Here is a 17136-nt window from a genome sequence, read left to right as displayed (position 1 = left end):
CCCAATTTGAACAAAATTTGCTACAACTGTAGGGTCTAGGGAAATGAGATCTGGCTCACTTTGAGCTGGGCTTGACATCAAGCCAGCCCAATTCGAGTGGTTCAAGTTCAAACCAGACCAACCCCTGCTTCGGACTGACCTGGCCTGGGGGTGTATACTTGTAAAGGAGAATCCAGCGAGGATTCCCCTTTACATGTAAAGGGCATTCCCAGTAAATGTGTAGTGGGGGGGGGAGGGGACAGGAGAAAGGCTTCCTTTTACCTTTAAAATGCAGGCGCCAGGGATGCCGGAGGTGACGCAAATTGTGTGGTGATGCAAATGGCCTGTGCGCACATGCAGGCATCATGAAAATGGCCTCTACATGTGCACAGAGGCCCAAACCAGGCTGCAGCCAGCCCAGGCTGTCATTAGGGAGGCTGGGGGTGAGGTTGGAGGAGTCCCCACTGCCTCCAATGTCTCCACCACAGCTAGCAACTGAATTTTAAAGGTAAAAGGAAGCCTTTCTCCTGCCCCCCTGCAGCCCTCCCCCCCTCATTTACTGGGAATGCCCGGCTATACTTGTAAAGAGGAGCTGGCCCGCGAGCCGGTTCAGCCTGGTTCACCCGAGCCCGTACTGGGCCGGGTCAAACACCCCAGTAAGGACACATAGGGATGGCTCAAGGACGTAGTTTTGTAATGATGTTATGCACCCTAATTCAAGATGGCGGAAGCATGAACATTTGAGGTGCAGGTGGGCTAATCTGTGACCTGCCTAACCGATTTGAACCAAATTTGCTATAGCTGTAGGGATACATAGGGATGGTAATAATGTTATCCACCCTGATTCAAGATGGTGGATGCTTGAATAGTTGAGGCACAGGTGGGATAACTTGTGGACTGCCCAACTGATCTTAACCAAATTTGGTACAGTTGCAGTGAGTAACATATAGGGACACTTCAATGGCATAGTTTGTGATGATGTCCTCCACCCCTAATTCAAGATTGATTGATTGATTGATTTCTATACCGCCCTTCCAAAAATGGCTCAGGGTGGTTTACACAGAGAAATAAGAAATAAATAAGATGGATCCCTGTCTCCAAAGGGCTAACAATCTAAAAAGAAACATAATATAAGACACCAGCAAGAGTCACTGGAGGTACTGTGCTGGGGATGGATAGGGTCATAGGGTGAGAAGCATCTCAGATGTCCCTTTTCCATGACTTCCAGACAGGAACTCTGTCCCACCCATAACTTCCTTCACACCCTAAGCTCATGCTTATCAAAATTGTTCCAGTAAGTTGGAAATGAAGTGTACACTCTTGCTGCATTTCCTCAAACTGTAGAGGCAGCAACATCCTGTTGTAAAAGATGATGGGTGAAGAATAAACACCAAAATGCAAATGAACTGTTACTTATGACCCCTTTTTCCCCAGCACAGAAAATTATCATCATAATTCTTTCTAATGAGAAATCAAGTAGACAAGTGCCTATGAGTCTGGAAGTAAAACAGGACAATTGAAAAATAACATAGTGGGCTTCTATGAGTTCAAGGCATCCCCTCAGTATGGAGCAATTTATAGATTTACATTTGTAAATTGAAAGAAAACTTAACACACACACACAGCCACCCATGTCCCTGCAAGCACAAAGCTCCTGTTCTAGGCTGTCTGTACCCCAAAACAATCTCTCTTGAGGGTCATGGAGACCCTGCAATGTTTTGTTGCTATCCCTATATGTTTCATTTAATACCAAGTTTGGGTGGTCCAGTGCCTATCGGTTTGGCAGAGAAACTGAGCCATCCCCAAATGATAGTGGTTTCTGCATACTTGGGGGACTGCCCAGGAATGTAAAAACATACTAGTTTTTTTAAAACATAGTTTTTAAAAACCCCAACAAAATGGCCCAGAGACCAATTTTTAGTAGCTTGCAGGACCTTTGAAACGGAAGGAGAATGGGGGATGCAACTGGCCTCCTTGAGCCCATTATAGTGTTGGTGATTAGGGACAGTACAATGCATGCCATAAAATTAAAAACTCCCCTCCATACATTATATAGAAAGGTTTCAAGGGAGAGGAAAAGAAAAAAGGTTACCCTTTTCACTGTCCAGATGCTTCCCCAGCACCACTGCCTTGATATACAGAAAAACATTGTTGAGGTTTGGGGTTGGTTATAGAATACCATGAGGTAAAGTTTCAGGAGAGTGGGAAAAGGGGGGGCAAGTTTGTGTTTCCTTTCTCTTCCCTCCTAAAATATCCTCTCCATTGTGAGCCCCAAACAGCACTCCAAGGTTCCTAGAGGAGAACATTTTGTTATGGGTCGCCACTGATATCCCCCAAAGCAGTAGCAGGTAGCCAGACTGTATTTTTTTCTCTAGCCACTGTGTAAGACTGGCTATGGAGTATAAAACTCCAGTGAGTTTGAGGACCATATTTGCTAAGGAGTATAACCACATTTTTTCATGAAAAATATCAGTTTCATTCCAGTGTGGATGCAGACTTGACCTTGGTTGCAGATTACAGCAAATTTCTTAACATAGCAATAGCACTTACATTTATATACCACTCTATAGCTGGAAGCTCTCTAAGCGGTTTACAATGATTTAGCATATTGCCCCCCAACATTCTGGGTACTCATTTTACCGACCTCGGAGGGATGGAAGGCTGAGTCAACCTTGAGCCCCTGGTCAGGACTGAACTTGTAACCTTCTGGTTACAGGGCAGCAGTTTTACCACTGCGCTACCAGGGGCTCTTAACATGTTACACGCATGGTAGTACCTGCCACTCAACACTTCAAATTTAAAAGGAAAGTAAGAAAGGGGTGATGATGTGGCAAACAGCAGCAGTCACTGGCTAATCAACAATTTTGACTTTTTAAGAGTTCTGACTTTATGACCCTGGAAATCACTGAGTTTTGTAAGGTTGTGGAGACCTTCAAGATCCCAGTAAGTACCCAGGCCTTATTGCAGGGCTTGCACACTCTCCAGCTGTTGCTGGACTGCAGCTCCCATCATCCTCTGCCCCAGAAGTCAATAGTCCGGGATGATGGGAGTTGCAGTCCAACGACAGGGGGAGGGCCAAAGTTGTGCAGTCTTGCCCTATGATTACATCCCTGAGCTATACTGAAACCTTAATTCTAAGAGAAATCTATAAATAAACAAACAAACAGTGTTATTTAAGTCAGGGAACACAGACATTTGCCTGCTATTCACATGTGCCAGGTGAACAAAACAAGGTAGAAATACACTCAAACAACATGATACAGTATTGTGCATTTGTTGTCTTCACTGTTGTCAGTGCATACAGCATGGGTGATTGAGTCTGACCTGACAATTTATAACAGCACAGTTTGTCTGCTTTCCTCTTTTGTAGAATTTATTTTTATCACTTTTGACTTCCCTCCTATTACCATTATTCTCCAACATTTAGCACCCATGTGTGATACATTGTGCAAAACATAGAAGTGACACAGTCCCTATCCGGCAGACTGAACCTCTGTGAGACAGGTCAGGATTTGGAGAAAGGAATTTTCAGTCAGCCGCACAAAGGAAAGCAAGGGTCATACTGGAGGTAAGCTTCCCTGTTCACTTACCCCTCTGCCCATCAGGCCATTGTTGAAGGGAAGGCCAATAAAGCTGAAGGCTGCCTCCTGGATGAAATATGGATTCAGGATCCGGATCTCATGAGGCTCTCTTGGAACATGGGTTGCCACAGACTTCCAAAAGCCATCAGAGGCACTCTGCAGAAATGGAAAGGTTCATAACAGATTAGGGAACCCATGTGCTACAATTCCATCTCCATTTGAGTCCACAGGCACTGTCGTAAGGAATTACAAACTAGGAATTGACTCAAGGCTTGATCAAGGAATGGCTAGAGTCCTATTCAGGCATTATGTTGTAGCAGCATCCAGATGTTTGTACACTGGTACATATTTTTGTGGGAGTTACTGTAACCATGTTAATTTTAAATGTGAACATGGCCATAGGGCCACTCAAATGCAGGATACAAATCAGAAATGTTCTGCTGTACCTGCATTCAAGCCACCTAATGGTGCAGCGGGGAACTAACCTGCCTAGCGAGCAAGAGGTTGTTGGTTCGAATCCCCAGTGGTATGTTTCCCAGACTATGGGAAATACCTATATTCGGCAGCAGCGATACAGGAAGATGCTGAAAGGCATCATGTCATACTATGTGGGAGATGGCAATGGTAAACCCCTCCTACCAAAGACAACCACAGGGCTCTGTGGTCGCCAGGAGTCGGCACTGACTTAACGGCACAACTTTACCTTTACCTCACATGTTATGTTATTCAACATAACATGTGAATATTTGTATGTACACTGTACACAGATTGTACATGTGTTGAACATACTGTGTGAACAGGGCTTGAAAGAGGCCTAAATGATGGGTCTGTTTTAGCCACTCTTGCCTGGGCCTTTAAGATACATTCCATCCAGCCTTCAGTCTTCTTTGTTAGGTCACGTTTGGATTACGATCCAAGACAAAAATATCTTGTTCTGGAAACTGCCATACATACATACAGCACAACCAGGAAGTACAAGAACAACAGGTTTTTGTTTTTAACTTTTTAGGTATTTATCCACTAAACTGGGCTCAGATATATGCCTAAATTACACTCCTAGCACCTGTTCTCTATCTTCTGATTATTTTGGAGCACCTCACAGTCGGGAAAACTAAGAGATTGTGTGGAGAGATAAGGGAAGTGCACATCAGAAACAAGAAAAAGAGAGAAGCACCAAATGTATGCCACTATATCATTTGAGCACTATGTCAAGGACCAAAGCTGCTACACACTTTTCACAGGTATCATCCATATGTAAAGATTGCCTCTATAGAAGTACTAGGGCATCCTCTGCTTGCATCCAGCAGATTTAGTACTATCTCGCTTTCCCAGACCTGTGCATAAACTTATACCTCTGTCCTTTTGCAGAGGTCTAGAGACCCTGCCACTATCACATTTGGGATTGGACGGACTCTCTCTCTCTCTCTCACACACACACACACACAAACAAACACACACACACTTACTTTTGTATATGGACTGATATGTTGTCAGTCCATGGGACAGAGTGGGACATAGCCAATGCCAGTCTATGTATGATACTGAGCTAGATGGACCAACAGCTTCCTGTGTTCCTGGGTGAGATGAAGGGAAATACATTGATGAACTAATCAAGATATGCCCAGAATCACTTAAGAATGTTGCTTTCTTAGCACTGAGTAGGATGAATCTCAACTCAAAGTACATATAATGGAGGGGAAGGGTATTGTGGCTGCTCCCAAGACTGACCACCAAGGCTGGTAATATATTTCCCTTGTTCTCACAGCAAACTGTATAGACAGCTTGCCCTTTCCACCCATGGACTGCAGGAAAAACGGAATATCTGCAGAATGAAACACCTCATAAATCCAAGGAAGGGAGAACCCTGACAGATGAGGAAACTAGGCTCTCGGCTAATGTCTAAAATGGATTAGGTATCTTTATTTACTGTAGCTTGGCCCCTGCATCTTATGGTGCCCCTGGGAAAATCAGCTATTTGATGTAAAATCCACAGCTGAGGAAAGATTAGCGAAGACAAATCAAGCAGTTCCAATTACAGAGCGCCTGCTAGGGCATGGATTCCCTGCAAAATCTAATCCAATTCTTTGTATATTTCCCCACCAAAAGTACTCAAGCCCCATTCTGAACTGCAGGAAAAATCAAAGGGACACATGATACAAGAGAAATATTCCAAGTCCCAATATCCCAAGTCTTCTAGGGGAGGATTATATTGTATGGTGTATGACAGCACTGGTGGTATTGAGATCTTGCTATTACTTCAGTGCCACAATCTTCAGTAGCTCTGGAAAGAAGGGCTAATTTTTCAACAAGATACAGGGATCTGGTCATTCTTGAGGGCCCCAGAGTCTTCCAATGGACCTCGCTGATTTGATGCAGCACTCTGACATACTAAACCTAGTTATAACTGTTTTCCTGGCCTCCCAGATGTTTTTATGGGTCCCCACAACCCACTCATTTTAAATTAATGTATTTTAAAAAAATATTTCTATCCCACTCTTCCAGCACACGGCTGCTGGGGGAGGCTTACAATAAAAACACAATACAATAATAAATAATAATAAAATAAACATAAAAACAAAAACAGCAGCAAAATAAAATGGCAGATAGGACTAAACTGGATAAAAACCAGACACCAATTTGAAAATGCTTATTTAAATTTTTTTTTAAAGTTATATGAGTCTTTTTAAAACAAGTATCATAAAAACCACTAACAAAATGACCGAATAGTGAGATATGAAAATGTGGTCACAAAGACAGCCTGTAGCTTAATGAATGGGCACGAATAAATTCCAACAGTCCTTCCCTGCTGCCTTTCTGTGCTCCGCCCCCAGTGATGCAGTTGCAAATTCAGAAGTGCAGGCATTCTCCATGACAGCCCCCATGGCCATATCCATATCAACAGCCAGAGAACCTGTTACAGTAAGTACCGGCACTCCCCCCCGCCCCCGGTATGTCCCTCCTCCACTACACCCCTGCCCCCACCTCCTGGCTTTTGTTTCCTATTCATCTCTATCCTCTTCACATGCACTCTCAGCTCAGGCTGTAGCCCCCTGACCCTCTTCCCTTCAGTCCTGCAAGTTGTCAAACCAAATGATGAAAATGTATGGAAACATGGAAGAGAGTGCCCACATATAATAAACCAGGGATTGACAATTCCCAGACACCAACACACCATGGACATTTCAGCATGGTGCCTGAGTCAGATGATGGATGACCAGGAGGAGTGAGCAAGCAGGATGGGAGTGGGTTGCTCCCCCTGCTCCTGGTCGCATTGGTCCATCACCTGCCTGAGCCAGATGGACACAATCAAGAAGAGGAGAGAAAAACTTGCATTGCTTGCTCACTCTTCCTCCTGGCCACATCCATCTGGATCAGGCAGGTGATGGACCAATACGACCAGGAGGAGGACTGAGAAAGCAAGGTGAGAAAGCAAGATGCTTCCTACTCTTCCTGGTTGCATTGGTCCATTGCCTTCTGAGTAGATGGAAACATCCAGGAAGAGTGAAGAAGCAAGGCAGAGCTCCAGCACCCCGCACACCTTGGAACAGAGGGCGCTGCAGATGCAGGGGCTTATTTTTCCATTTTTCTGCTCGGTTCTTGACTTGTTCTTTCTTGTAGGCCTGCTTTGTTTCATTGGTGTTGAATAGTTTCTCGTTATTGACCATTTGAAGTGCATCTTCTTCACTGTCCTTGATATATTATTCAAGGCCTCTTTTCTCCTCCTCTACTGTTTGATGGACTTGCAGCATTCCTCTTCCACCTGAGCTGCGAGGGAGGTATAGCCTATCTACATCACTGCGGGGGTGCAGAGCAGGGGCATAGCTAGAGGAGAGGGGGCCCATGTTCATCCCTCTCTCTGGCAGCCCCCCCCCCCAGAGTGAGGGAGATAATGAAGAAAATAGGGAGGAGTGGAGCTGGAGGGCCTGGGGGCCCGTGTTCTTTGAACCCTTTCGCTCAATTATAGCTACGCCCCTGGTGCAGAGCATGATTGATGGTCATGATTTTCCTGGTCTTACGATCCAGCGTCTCTAGCTCTGCCCGGGTCCAGTCTATTATTCCTGCAGTATATCTGATAACAGGTATATCCCAGGTGTTTATGGCATGTATGGTGTTCCCGCCATTGAGTTTGGACTTGAGGATTTTTCTAACTCTCCTGATGTATTCACTTCCAGTTTTTCTTTTAACTTCAGTGTGTGCAATGTTATCAGCCTGGAGAATGCCCAAGTATTTGTAATGTTCTTTCTCTTCCAGGTTCTTGATCTTGCTTACATTGGGCAGTTCTATTCCTTCTGTTTTTCTTATTTTTCCTCTGTTCATTATTAATGCAGCACACATGTCTAGTCCAAACTCCATTGCTATATCGCTACTGAATATACGGACAGTGTTTAGCAGTGATTCAATTTCTGACTGGGACTTTCCATACAACTTCAGATTGTCCATGTACAGCAGATGGTTGATTTGACTTGATGTTTTAGATGTTTGGTATCCGAGGCCCGTTTTGTTTAGTATTTGTGAAAGTGGGGTCATGCGATTACAAACAACAGAGGGGATAGTAAGTTCCCTTGGAAATTGCCTCTTCTAATGCTAACCTGTCCAAGTGTCTCGCCATTGATAGTTAACTGTGTACTCCACATGCTCATTGCTTTTTAAAAATAACTATCTGAATGTTTTTGCTAACACCAGTTGTTTCTAAACATTTTAGTATCCATGTGTGAGGCAATGAATCGAAGGCTTTATTGTAGTCAATCCATGCAACACTTAGATTGGTTTTTCTTCTCTTAAAATTTTCTAAAATCATTTTGTCAAGCAGCAGCTGGTCTTTTGTGCCTCTGGTGTTCAGGCAATTTCCTTTCTGTTCAACTGGAAGCTGTTTGTTAGTTAATAAGTGTTGCATCACTTCATCTGCTATTATTCCAGTTAATAATTTGAACATGGTTGGCAGGCAGGTTATCGGTCTATAATTACTTGGAACTGCACCTTTTGCTGGGTCTTTCATGATGAGATGAGTTTTCCCAGTTGTTAGCCATTGTTCAATATCACCTCCTTGCAAAATGTGATTGAACTGTTTTGATAGTTGTTTATGAAGGCTTGTTAGGTGTTTAAGCCAAAAGCCATGCAGTTCATCATCGTCTGGCGCAGTCCAATTTTTAATTTTCTTTGCTCTTTCACTTATTAATTCTGGTGTTATTATTAGATCTTGCATTTGTTGGTTACATTTTTTGACTTCTTTCACCCAGTCTGCTTTTTTATTATAATCTATAATCTACTGGATTGTCCCATAATTTCCCCCAGAATTGCACTGTTTCTTCTTTATTTGGTATTTCTATGTTTCTTGCAGTTTCTCCTTCTACGCTTTGGTAGAAACGTCTCTGATTCGACTGGAATTGGAGATTCTGCTTGTGTTGTGTAATTCTGGCTTCGTATCTGCTAATCCTCTTTGACACTGCTGTTATTTGCTGCTTTATTATTTCCAGGACTTCTCTAATTTTCCTTGAATCTAGGTAGCATTTTTGGATCAGATACTGTTTGGTGTTTTCCATTCTTCAGCTTCTTGTCTTTCATATCTTTCAATTTACTAGCATCTGATCTAAGCCTGGCGATTTTATTTTCTAATCTAATCTTCCATTTAGGTGATGTACTGCTTTCTTTTTTTACAGGTCCATTGATCTTATATCCGTGCTCTTGTGTTGTTATTGTTGCTGCACTGTACATTAGTTGGTTTGTTTCTTGCAAATTATTGGTTGTTATTTCTGCAAGTGCAGCATTGACATCTTTTAATGTCTGAGCAAGTTGTTTTTTGGCAACTGTTTTTAGAGCTGGAAGTCAAACCCTGGTGGTTGTTTGGTTCATGTGCTCAAGTTATTTTTTGCTTTAGTTCTTGTTGCTTTTCTGTTAAATGGCATTTGGGTTTTTGAGGTGAAGGCAAGGGGGAGGTTGCGTGGTTTTGATTTTGAAACAGGTCAGCAACAGTGGCATCCTCTATTTCCAACACCTCCTCCACCTGCGCCTGAGCAACTTCTTCAGTTGGTGGTAAATCTTCTTCCATATCTTGAGCCTGTTGCTCTTTGCAGTTCTTCCAGCTCAACTCCTGTGAATACTTTATTTCTTCTTATGAATCTTCTCTGGTCTGCTAGCCTTTGTTCTGTGATTTCTGTATCTGGATGCTTCTCTTTCCAAATTTGGTACATTCTTTTAAAATAGCCTCTTCTAGTTAGACTAGACTTGTAATAGCAGATCATTATTTCCTTGTTGGCATTTTTCGTATATTTTTTTCGGTTAAGCGACGTTTCTTCCAGTAACCTTGCTGTCTCCAGCCCTGGTTGCTCAACTGAAGATCCTGAGTCCTGTTGCCCACTTGCCACCAGATGTCCAGGGACTCCAGCACCTGGCGCGGTCCTTGTTGACCCGGGCGACGACTGATCCGGTATAGATTTATTAAAGTTACGTCTCACCATATTGTTGATGGGAGAGGCACTCTTTGTCTGGCTCCTCTGGTGAGACCTGTCCAGTATGGTTGGACTACTGGCATAGCTCTCACCTTCCTCAGAGCACGCAAGCCCCACAATCACGCCAAGGTATCATTATTATTAATTATTATTATTATTATTTACATTTATAAACTGCCCCATCCAGAGGCTCTGTTGTAGCTCGTTCCACTAACTCGGGCGTAGGGGAGGGCTACAAAAGCGTGTGACCCGCTTGGACTTGGCTTGGCTGCAAGCCCGATGAGTTTCACGATTAGCCCACTTTCCACTGATCGTCAGAATAACTCCACCATCTTATACTGCACAGGAGGAGACAATGGTAAACCCCTCCTGTATTCTACCAAACAAAACCACAGGGCACTGTGGTTGCCAGGAATCAAAATTAACTCGACGGCACACTTTACCGTTACCTTTTCTTTTTCTGGCCAGCACTGCTGTTTAGTCTCACCTCCTTGTCATTCAGGCTTTAAGTTTGTTAATGTTAAGAAACTGGGCTCCTCAGAGTTGTGTAACTGCTATAGGGTGGGCTAAGGAATGTTTCTTCTGTTAAGTCTTATTGTGGCTATCTTAACCTTCAGTGTATTCCCATAAAGCTGGGGAATACCCTCAGAACTTGCCCACCATCACCTGCGAGGACAGTACTTCATAATACCAAAAGATTAACTGTATTCTTTCCCTTCAGGAATAGAACAGGGTTACTTGACTACTGAGAGAGCCACAGAGTTTCAGCATTTTCTTCTATAGACACTATTAGACAACTTTGCCCAAGAAGTGAGCTCGAAAATTTCCCACTCCTTTTGCTGAAGCCCTCTCCCCCACTGAGTTCCATTAGCGATGCCCACCTGCTTAACTGTCTGAGCTGACTAATATTCTGTCCCATTGACTAAGATGGGGCAGATGGGAGTGGCCCCCTTTAGGTTCACCCCCCTCATATTTTTGTGAGACCAACATATCACCTAGGCTGTCACCCCTAGGCTGCCATTACCTCCCACTTGCCCGCAGGAACTTTGGTTCTCTGTCCATAAGGATCGTAACGTTTCTAACTCTTTCAGAAACAGCACTTGGGAAAGAGGTTCTGGAAATCAGAAAATGAAAAAGGTGAGCAGGAAGGGGAATAGGCTTGTTCAGGGGCGTAACTACTATTAGGCAAGGGGAGGCAGCTGCCTGGGGGCTCCCACGCCTCGAGGGGCCCCCCAGAGGCAAGTCACATGTGAAGTGTGTGTGTATCAGCGAGGGGCCCATTTTAAAATTTTGTCTCTGGGCCCACTCTAGCCTTGTTACGCCCCTGGGCTTGTTTGTTTATATAGGCACACGTTCCTCCTCATTCCTAGCTTTCTCTCACTCCATAATCTTTAGGGGTTGTAATCGTTAGGGGCAGGGGCGTAACAAGGTTGGCTTGGGCCCAGAGACAAGTTTTTAAAATGGGCCCCCACCACCACCTGTCACCGCCTTCCTCTCCTTCTCCTGGCCCAATGTAGACTCTGCTAACTATCCCAACTAGTTAAAAGGTGTAAATTACAGCTCAGCAGAACCAAATTTATTGACTGCCTGACTCCCTTAGACTTGAGGCAGTTTACATAATTAAAACAACAGCAGGGTGGAGTGGGGAAAACACATACACACACACAACCCTAAAAGCCTGGCAGAATAGATAAGTTTTCAGAAGTTTCTTAAAGGACAGAAGGGAGGGGCATAAGGAATCTCAGGAGGCAAGGTATCTCAAATAAATGTGAGGCTGGATGGGATGGGATACAGAACGGGCAGAAAGCAGATTATAATAATGCAGGAAATGAAATGACCATGAATGGAACCTTGCAACTACTGACCTTTTTCCAATTTGGGAGAGCTAGGAAGAGAGGCTTCTTCTCCTTGATCATGTATACTTTTAAAAGATCCATAGGATCTCATGTGCCAAGGACAGGTCTGTAACGTTTGAGTGATTTCTCCACTCTTTTACCTAACTTTGCAAGTGATTAAGAGTCAAAGAACAGCCTTGGATGCTAAAAGGTGGTTGATAAACGGAGCCCAGGAACTGTGAAAAGCGCACACTTGTCACTCTTCCCCTGTTTGTGCCTCCCCACTTCTGTTTTCCTAATGGGGGGGAGGAAGGGGGAGCGGAGCGTCACAATTAAAAATGAATAAAGGCCCTTTGTGATGCTCTGCTTCCCTTTCCTCCCCTCCGCCCCAGTTGGGGAAACAGAAGCGAAGTCTGGGCAGGCGGGCGGGGGGGAGTGGGTGGCCATAATGCCCCAAATAATGAATCAATATGCCTACTCCCACTGCCAGACATGCAGCGGGCAGGAGAAGTGGGCTATAATGCCCCCAAATGAATCAATGCCAACACGAGCAACGGTGCGAGCAGCACTCTAAAGCTAACCTGAGGGGTCTGAGTCCTGCCGTAGCTTCTCCATCTCCATAACAGAAGAACTGAATTTTTTTAGAAGTGGCTAGCCTTGTGGCTGGAGAGGCTACAATTGACCTCCTCTTCCTTGCTCTTGGTGGCGTGCGTCGGCGTTCAGGAAGCTGACCCGACCCACCCAATCATGTGCCTGCCTTTCCTTTCTTTATCATGTGGGGTGCTGCCAGCCAATGGATGGGGAAGGAAGAGGAGCTGACAAGGGAAAAGGGTGGGGAGGAGGGAGGAGGCCAGGGCCCCTAGGGCCACAGAGGGCCAGGGCCCCTAGACAGCTGCCTCCCCTTGCCCGATCATAGTTACGCCCCTGGCTAGGGGTTGAGCAGACCAATTCACTTTCTCCTTCTACTCCATTTTCTCTCTTATGCAAGTGAATTTTATTTAAAATGCTTGCAAGTCATTGAATGTCTTATTTTAATCGATATAAATGCAAAATATATTTCACTGCTGGGTTCTCACCCCCCACTGGAGGTCCTCCTCCATTTTAATTAAAAAAAAACATAATTCAACTGGCACCCTGGCATAAAGGCTTTTAACATTTTGTAGGACATGAAATATCACAGGGCTATTTTGTGGTTGAAATTTTTTATCTTTTCTTTTGAATTACAAATATAATTCTGCATACCTAGGGGATTCCTTGCATATGTAGAAAACAGTGGTGGCTCTGAGGGCAGAGTGGGCGGTGCCCACCTGAAAATCTATACCAGCCATTTAACCTCCTCTGTATTTCTTCTGTAACCATTTATCTGATTGCCTCCCTGTCTGTGCCTCTTCCCTGCCTCACTTAGGGTGGGCTATGGTACCAGAATGTTATAGACACCAATAGTTCAAATTTGAATATTAATGAAGCAGGAGCCAATTACAAGGCTTGCCTTTGTTTCAGAAGGTGGGCAGAGCTTAAGACACCATGAGCACCAATCAGAAGGCATCATGCTGATTTGACTCCTCAGGCAGACAATCAAAGTCTTTTTCTTTTAACTACTTGTATTCTATTCAGTAATCTTCTGAAGTGTATTTGTTTGGACTAATAAATAATGAACAGCACTTTGTATTTTGCCTGGAAACTTATTGGCAGCCAGTGTAGTTCTTTTAAAATGGGTGTGATATGATCTCTTCAGGCAGCCCCGGAGACCAACCTGGCTGCTGCATTTTGTACTAACTACAGATTGTGAACTACGTACAAAGGCAGCCCAACGTAGAGCGTATTGCTGTAGTCAATCCTGGATTTTTCCAGCATATGAACCACTGTTTTAAGGTCATTTATCTCCAGAAATGGACGTAGCTGGTGAATCAGCCAAAGCTGATAGAAAGCACTCTTGGCTACTGCCTCAACCTGAGAAACAAGGGAGAGGTTTGGGACCAGAATTACTCCCATACTATGTACCAGCTCTTACCGGGGAAGTGCAACCCCACCCAGAACAGGCAGAATTAAACCACTTCCTAAGTTCGACCTCCCAAAATGAGTACCTCTGTCTTGCTTGGATTCAGCCTCAGCTTGTTCTCCCTCATCCAGCTTATTACTACCTGGAGGCAGGTATTTAGGGAAGTTAAGCCATTTCTTGATGAAGTTGACATGGAGAAATAGATTTGGGTGTTGTCAGCATACTGATAAAACCCTGCACCAAATCCCCTGATGATCTCTCCCTGTGGTTTCATGTAGATGTTAAAAAGCATTGTAGACAGTATGGAGCCTTGTGGAACTCCATACCAGAGCTCTTGTTTTGAAAAGCAACAGTCTCCAAGCGATACCATCTGGAACCTACCTGAGAGGTAGGAGCGGAACCACTGCAAAGCTGTGCCTCTCAGTCCTAATCTCTTCAGGTGCTCTAAAAGGATACCATGGTCAATGGTATAGAAAGCCACCAAGAGATCCAAAAGGATCAACGGAGTCACACTCATCCTGTGTGAGGAGAGAGGAGAGCTGGAGGAGGAGGGAGGAGAGCTGGTCTTGTAAGGAGGGAGAGCTGGTCTTGTGATAGCAAGCTTGACTTCTCCCCATAGATAAGCAGGGTCTGCCCTGGTTGCATATGAATGGGAGACTTGATGTGTGAGCACTGCAAGATATTCCCCTCAGGGGATGAAGCCGCTCTGGGAAGAGCAGAAGATTTCAAGTTCCCTCCCTGGCTTCTCCAAGATAGGGCTGAGAGAGATTCCTGCCTGCAACCTTGGAGAAGCCGCTGCCAGTCTGTGAAGACAATACTGAGCTAGATAGACCAATGGTCTGACTCAGTATATGGCAGTTTCCTATGTTCCTATGTTCTTGTCAATTCCTAATTCCAATAGGCTGAACAAGGCCATCTCAACCCCATAGCCTGTCCGACAACTAGTCTGAAATGGGTCCAGATGGGTCAGCCTGAGTCAAAGCTGATGATGTTGGAGCTCACTACCTGTGGCTCCAACCATCACTTGCCCTGCCTAGTGCTTCCCCAGTTCCAGGAACCATCAGCCGCCACTGGTAGAAACTACTAGCTTATATCTGGGTTGGTCTATTTTGCTTCCAGATTAATCGGCACTCAGGCTGTTAGCAAGTGCAAGGATGGTAAGCAATTGTTTACAATTAAACATTGGAAGGACTGTTTATAGCTTTCTATGTATTTGACCCCAGAGTGCAACAAATCAATTTCATTTTGCTATTTTCTATTTGCCTTTTCAATACGTCACTTTAAAAAGAAGTTATCTACAACAAGGGAGGGGAACCTCTATACATTTTGCATTTAAGTATAGTGAGTTTCAGCAAATTATTTCTTTATTATTCCAACCTGTTCCTACTTTAAGCAGTTTGCTCCAGTTGGACATTCTGCTAAACTTGTTGTTGTTGTTGAAGAACAGCAATTTCTGCTTTCTATGATAAACAATTTATAAAATGTATCAAAGCTGACAACACAGTCATCTTCAAAATGAAAACTGGCAGACGGAAGCTTGTGATTAGCAGTATCATCTCCTGTACCATACACACTGGTGAATCTTGCTAAATGAGGTACAGACACAAGGGACAGATGTCTACTATGTGGAACTAAAAAAGACTTGTCACCACTTCCTGTTAACATTATACCATCAGTTGATAGATGGCATATATGGTAAAAACAAAACAGGTGTTAAAGAGAATAGGGGACATGAATGTGTCAATTAAGAAAATGGGGCTGTGAAAAAGAAACAATAAAAGTTTTAGTATCAAAACGTCATGCATCATAATACACATGACAGATTTCCATGCCACAACTTGCAACAGTATTATTATTATTTAAAATATTTACCAGGATTTGATTGTAAGGGTCTGAGAAAGGGAGGGCAAATTATGGTGCTGGGAGAGCTAACTGCTGCACAGAAGAAACAAAAGGATAAATGAAATGACAAAATAAATAAATAGGTTTTCTATATTGATATTAATACTGTTTAGGAAACTGTGTGATTATTGCTTGACACATGTATACACAGTGGAAAGTCCCAACTGTCAGCAAGTCTTACAAGAGGTAGAGGTAGCAAAATACAGAGCAGGAAGTTTTTCACACCCAGCTTTTATTTTATTTATTTATTTGATTTATATACTGCCCTTCCAAAGGTGCCTCAGGGCAGTTTTTATTAAAATTAAAAAAACAATTAAAATAAAAAACCAATTAAAAGCAGATTAAAATTACAATTAAAATGAGATAACATTAAAACAAAATATCATTAAAAGCCAGGCTAAAAAGATGGGTCTTTATGGCTCTCCTGAAGGCTTCCAATGCAGACAATCCTCATATCCACAGGGAGTGTGTTCCACAACCTAGGGGCAACAACAGAGAAGGCCCTATCCCAGGTCGCCATCAGAAGGACTGGTGGCACCCAAAGACAGACCCTTCCTGATGATCTCAATGAGTGGTGGGGACCTTGTACTGTAAGGCGTTCCCTTAGGCAACCTGGACGTAAGCCATTCATGGCTTCAAAGGTAATAAACTTTAACCATTTAGTTTGCATCTCCTCCAGAATGGAGGTGTGCATTCACATATCGGCCAAATTTACCCTGAAGTCATTGTGAGCTATCAGGGAGCACTTCACACACAATTTGGGTTTTTCATTGCGCATTAGAGTGTAGCCCAATTTACATACAGGGTAAAAAAAAATCCACTTATTGCATCGGTTTTGGGGGGCAACTTCAAACTCGTAGTAAAGCCTCACAGAAAACCCATGGTAAAGCCTGCTGTCTGGGAAAACTCCAGGGGATGGGGCTTATATAAAGTTTCCTACACAAAAATTGTTATTTGTGTAGGAAAATCTTTGGGCTGGTTCTCATGATCATGAAAGTAGGGCTTAGAGGCAGCATACCCAGGGATTCCTGGTTGTGAGAACCCATGGGAACCCTACAAGTCTAGCTCAGAGGCAGCAGGAAAACCCAAGTCCTTAAAAATGCTCTTAACCCAAGTTTGTTAAAAAGAGGAGCCCCACTATCGTAGCTTGCTGATCATGTGGCAGATTTCTGGTTCAGCTCCCAGCAACACCCACCATGTTTGTGATGGAGTACCGTGGCTAAAGGGGCTACCATCTCTGAAGGTGCTATTCTGCACAGCACACTCTACGCTCCTTTGATCAAAATGGCTTGAATTGGGCTGAGGCCACCGTCGATCAGAGGGCAGCTGATGATATCAAGAGGTTTTCCCTTCTCCTGGCAGCACAGAGCACAATAGGGAGGCTTCCCCAGTGC

General features: G+C 43.9%; 1 protein-coding gene across 11 annotated transcripts in view; it reads right to left on the bottom strand.

Annotated features, from left to right (window-relative positions):
* Window positions 1–17136, bottom strand: part of ST3GAL3 (ST3 beta-galactoside alpha-2,3-sialyltransferase 3) — a 341725-nt gene that overhangs the window by 73776 nt on the left and 250813 nt on the right. For all 11 annotated transcript variants that reach the window (XM_053249782.1, XM_053249779.1, XM_053249783.1 and 8 more), the window contains one exon: window positions 3570–3716. In XM_053249782.1, the coding sequence (XP_053105757.1) occupies window positions 3570–3716 (147 nt within the window). The remainder of the gene's footprint in view (window positions 1–3569; window positions 3717–17136) is intronic.

Source organism: Hemicordylus capensis, chromosome 4 (assembly GCF_027244095.1).
Source record: "Hemicordylus capensis ecotype Gifberg chromosome 4, rHemCap1.1.pri, whole genome shotgun sequence".
Taxonomy (NCBI): Eukaryota; Metazoa; Chordata; class Lepidosauria; order Squamata; family Cordylidae; genus Hemicordylus; species Hemicordylus capensis.
Note: the sequence above shows the minus strand (reverse complement) of the source record. Positions and strands in the feature narration are given on the sequence as shown.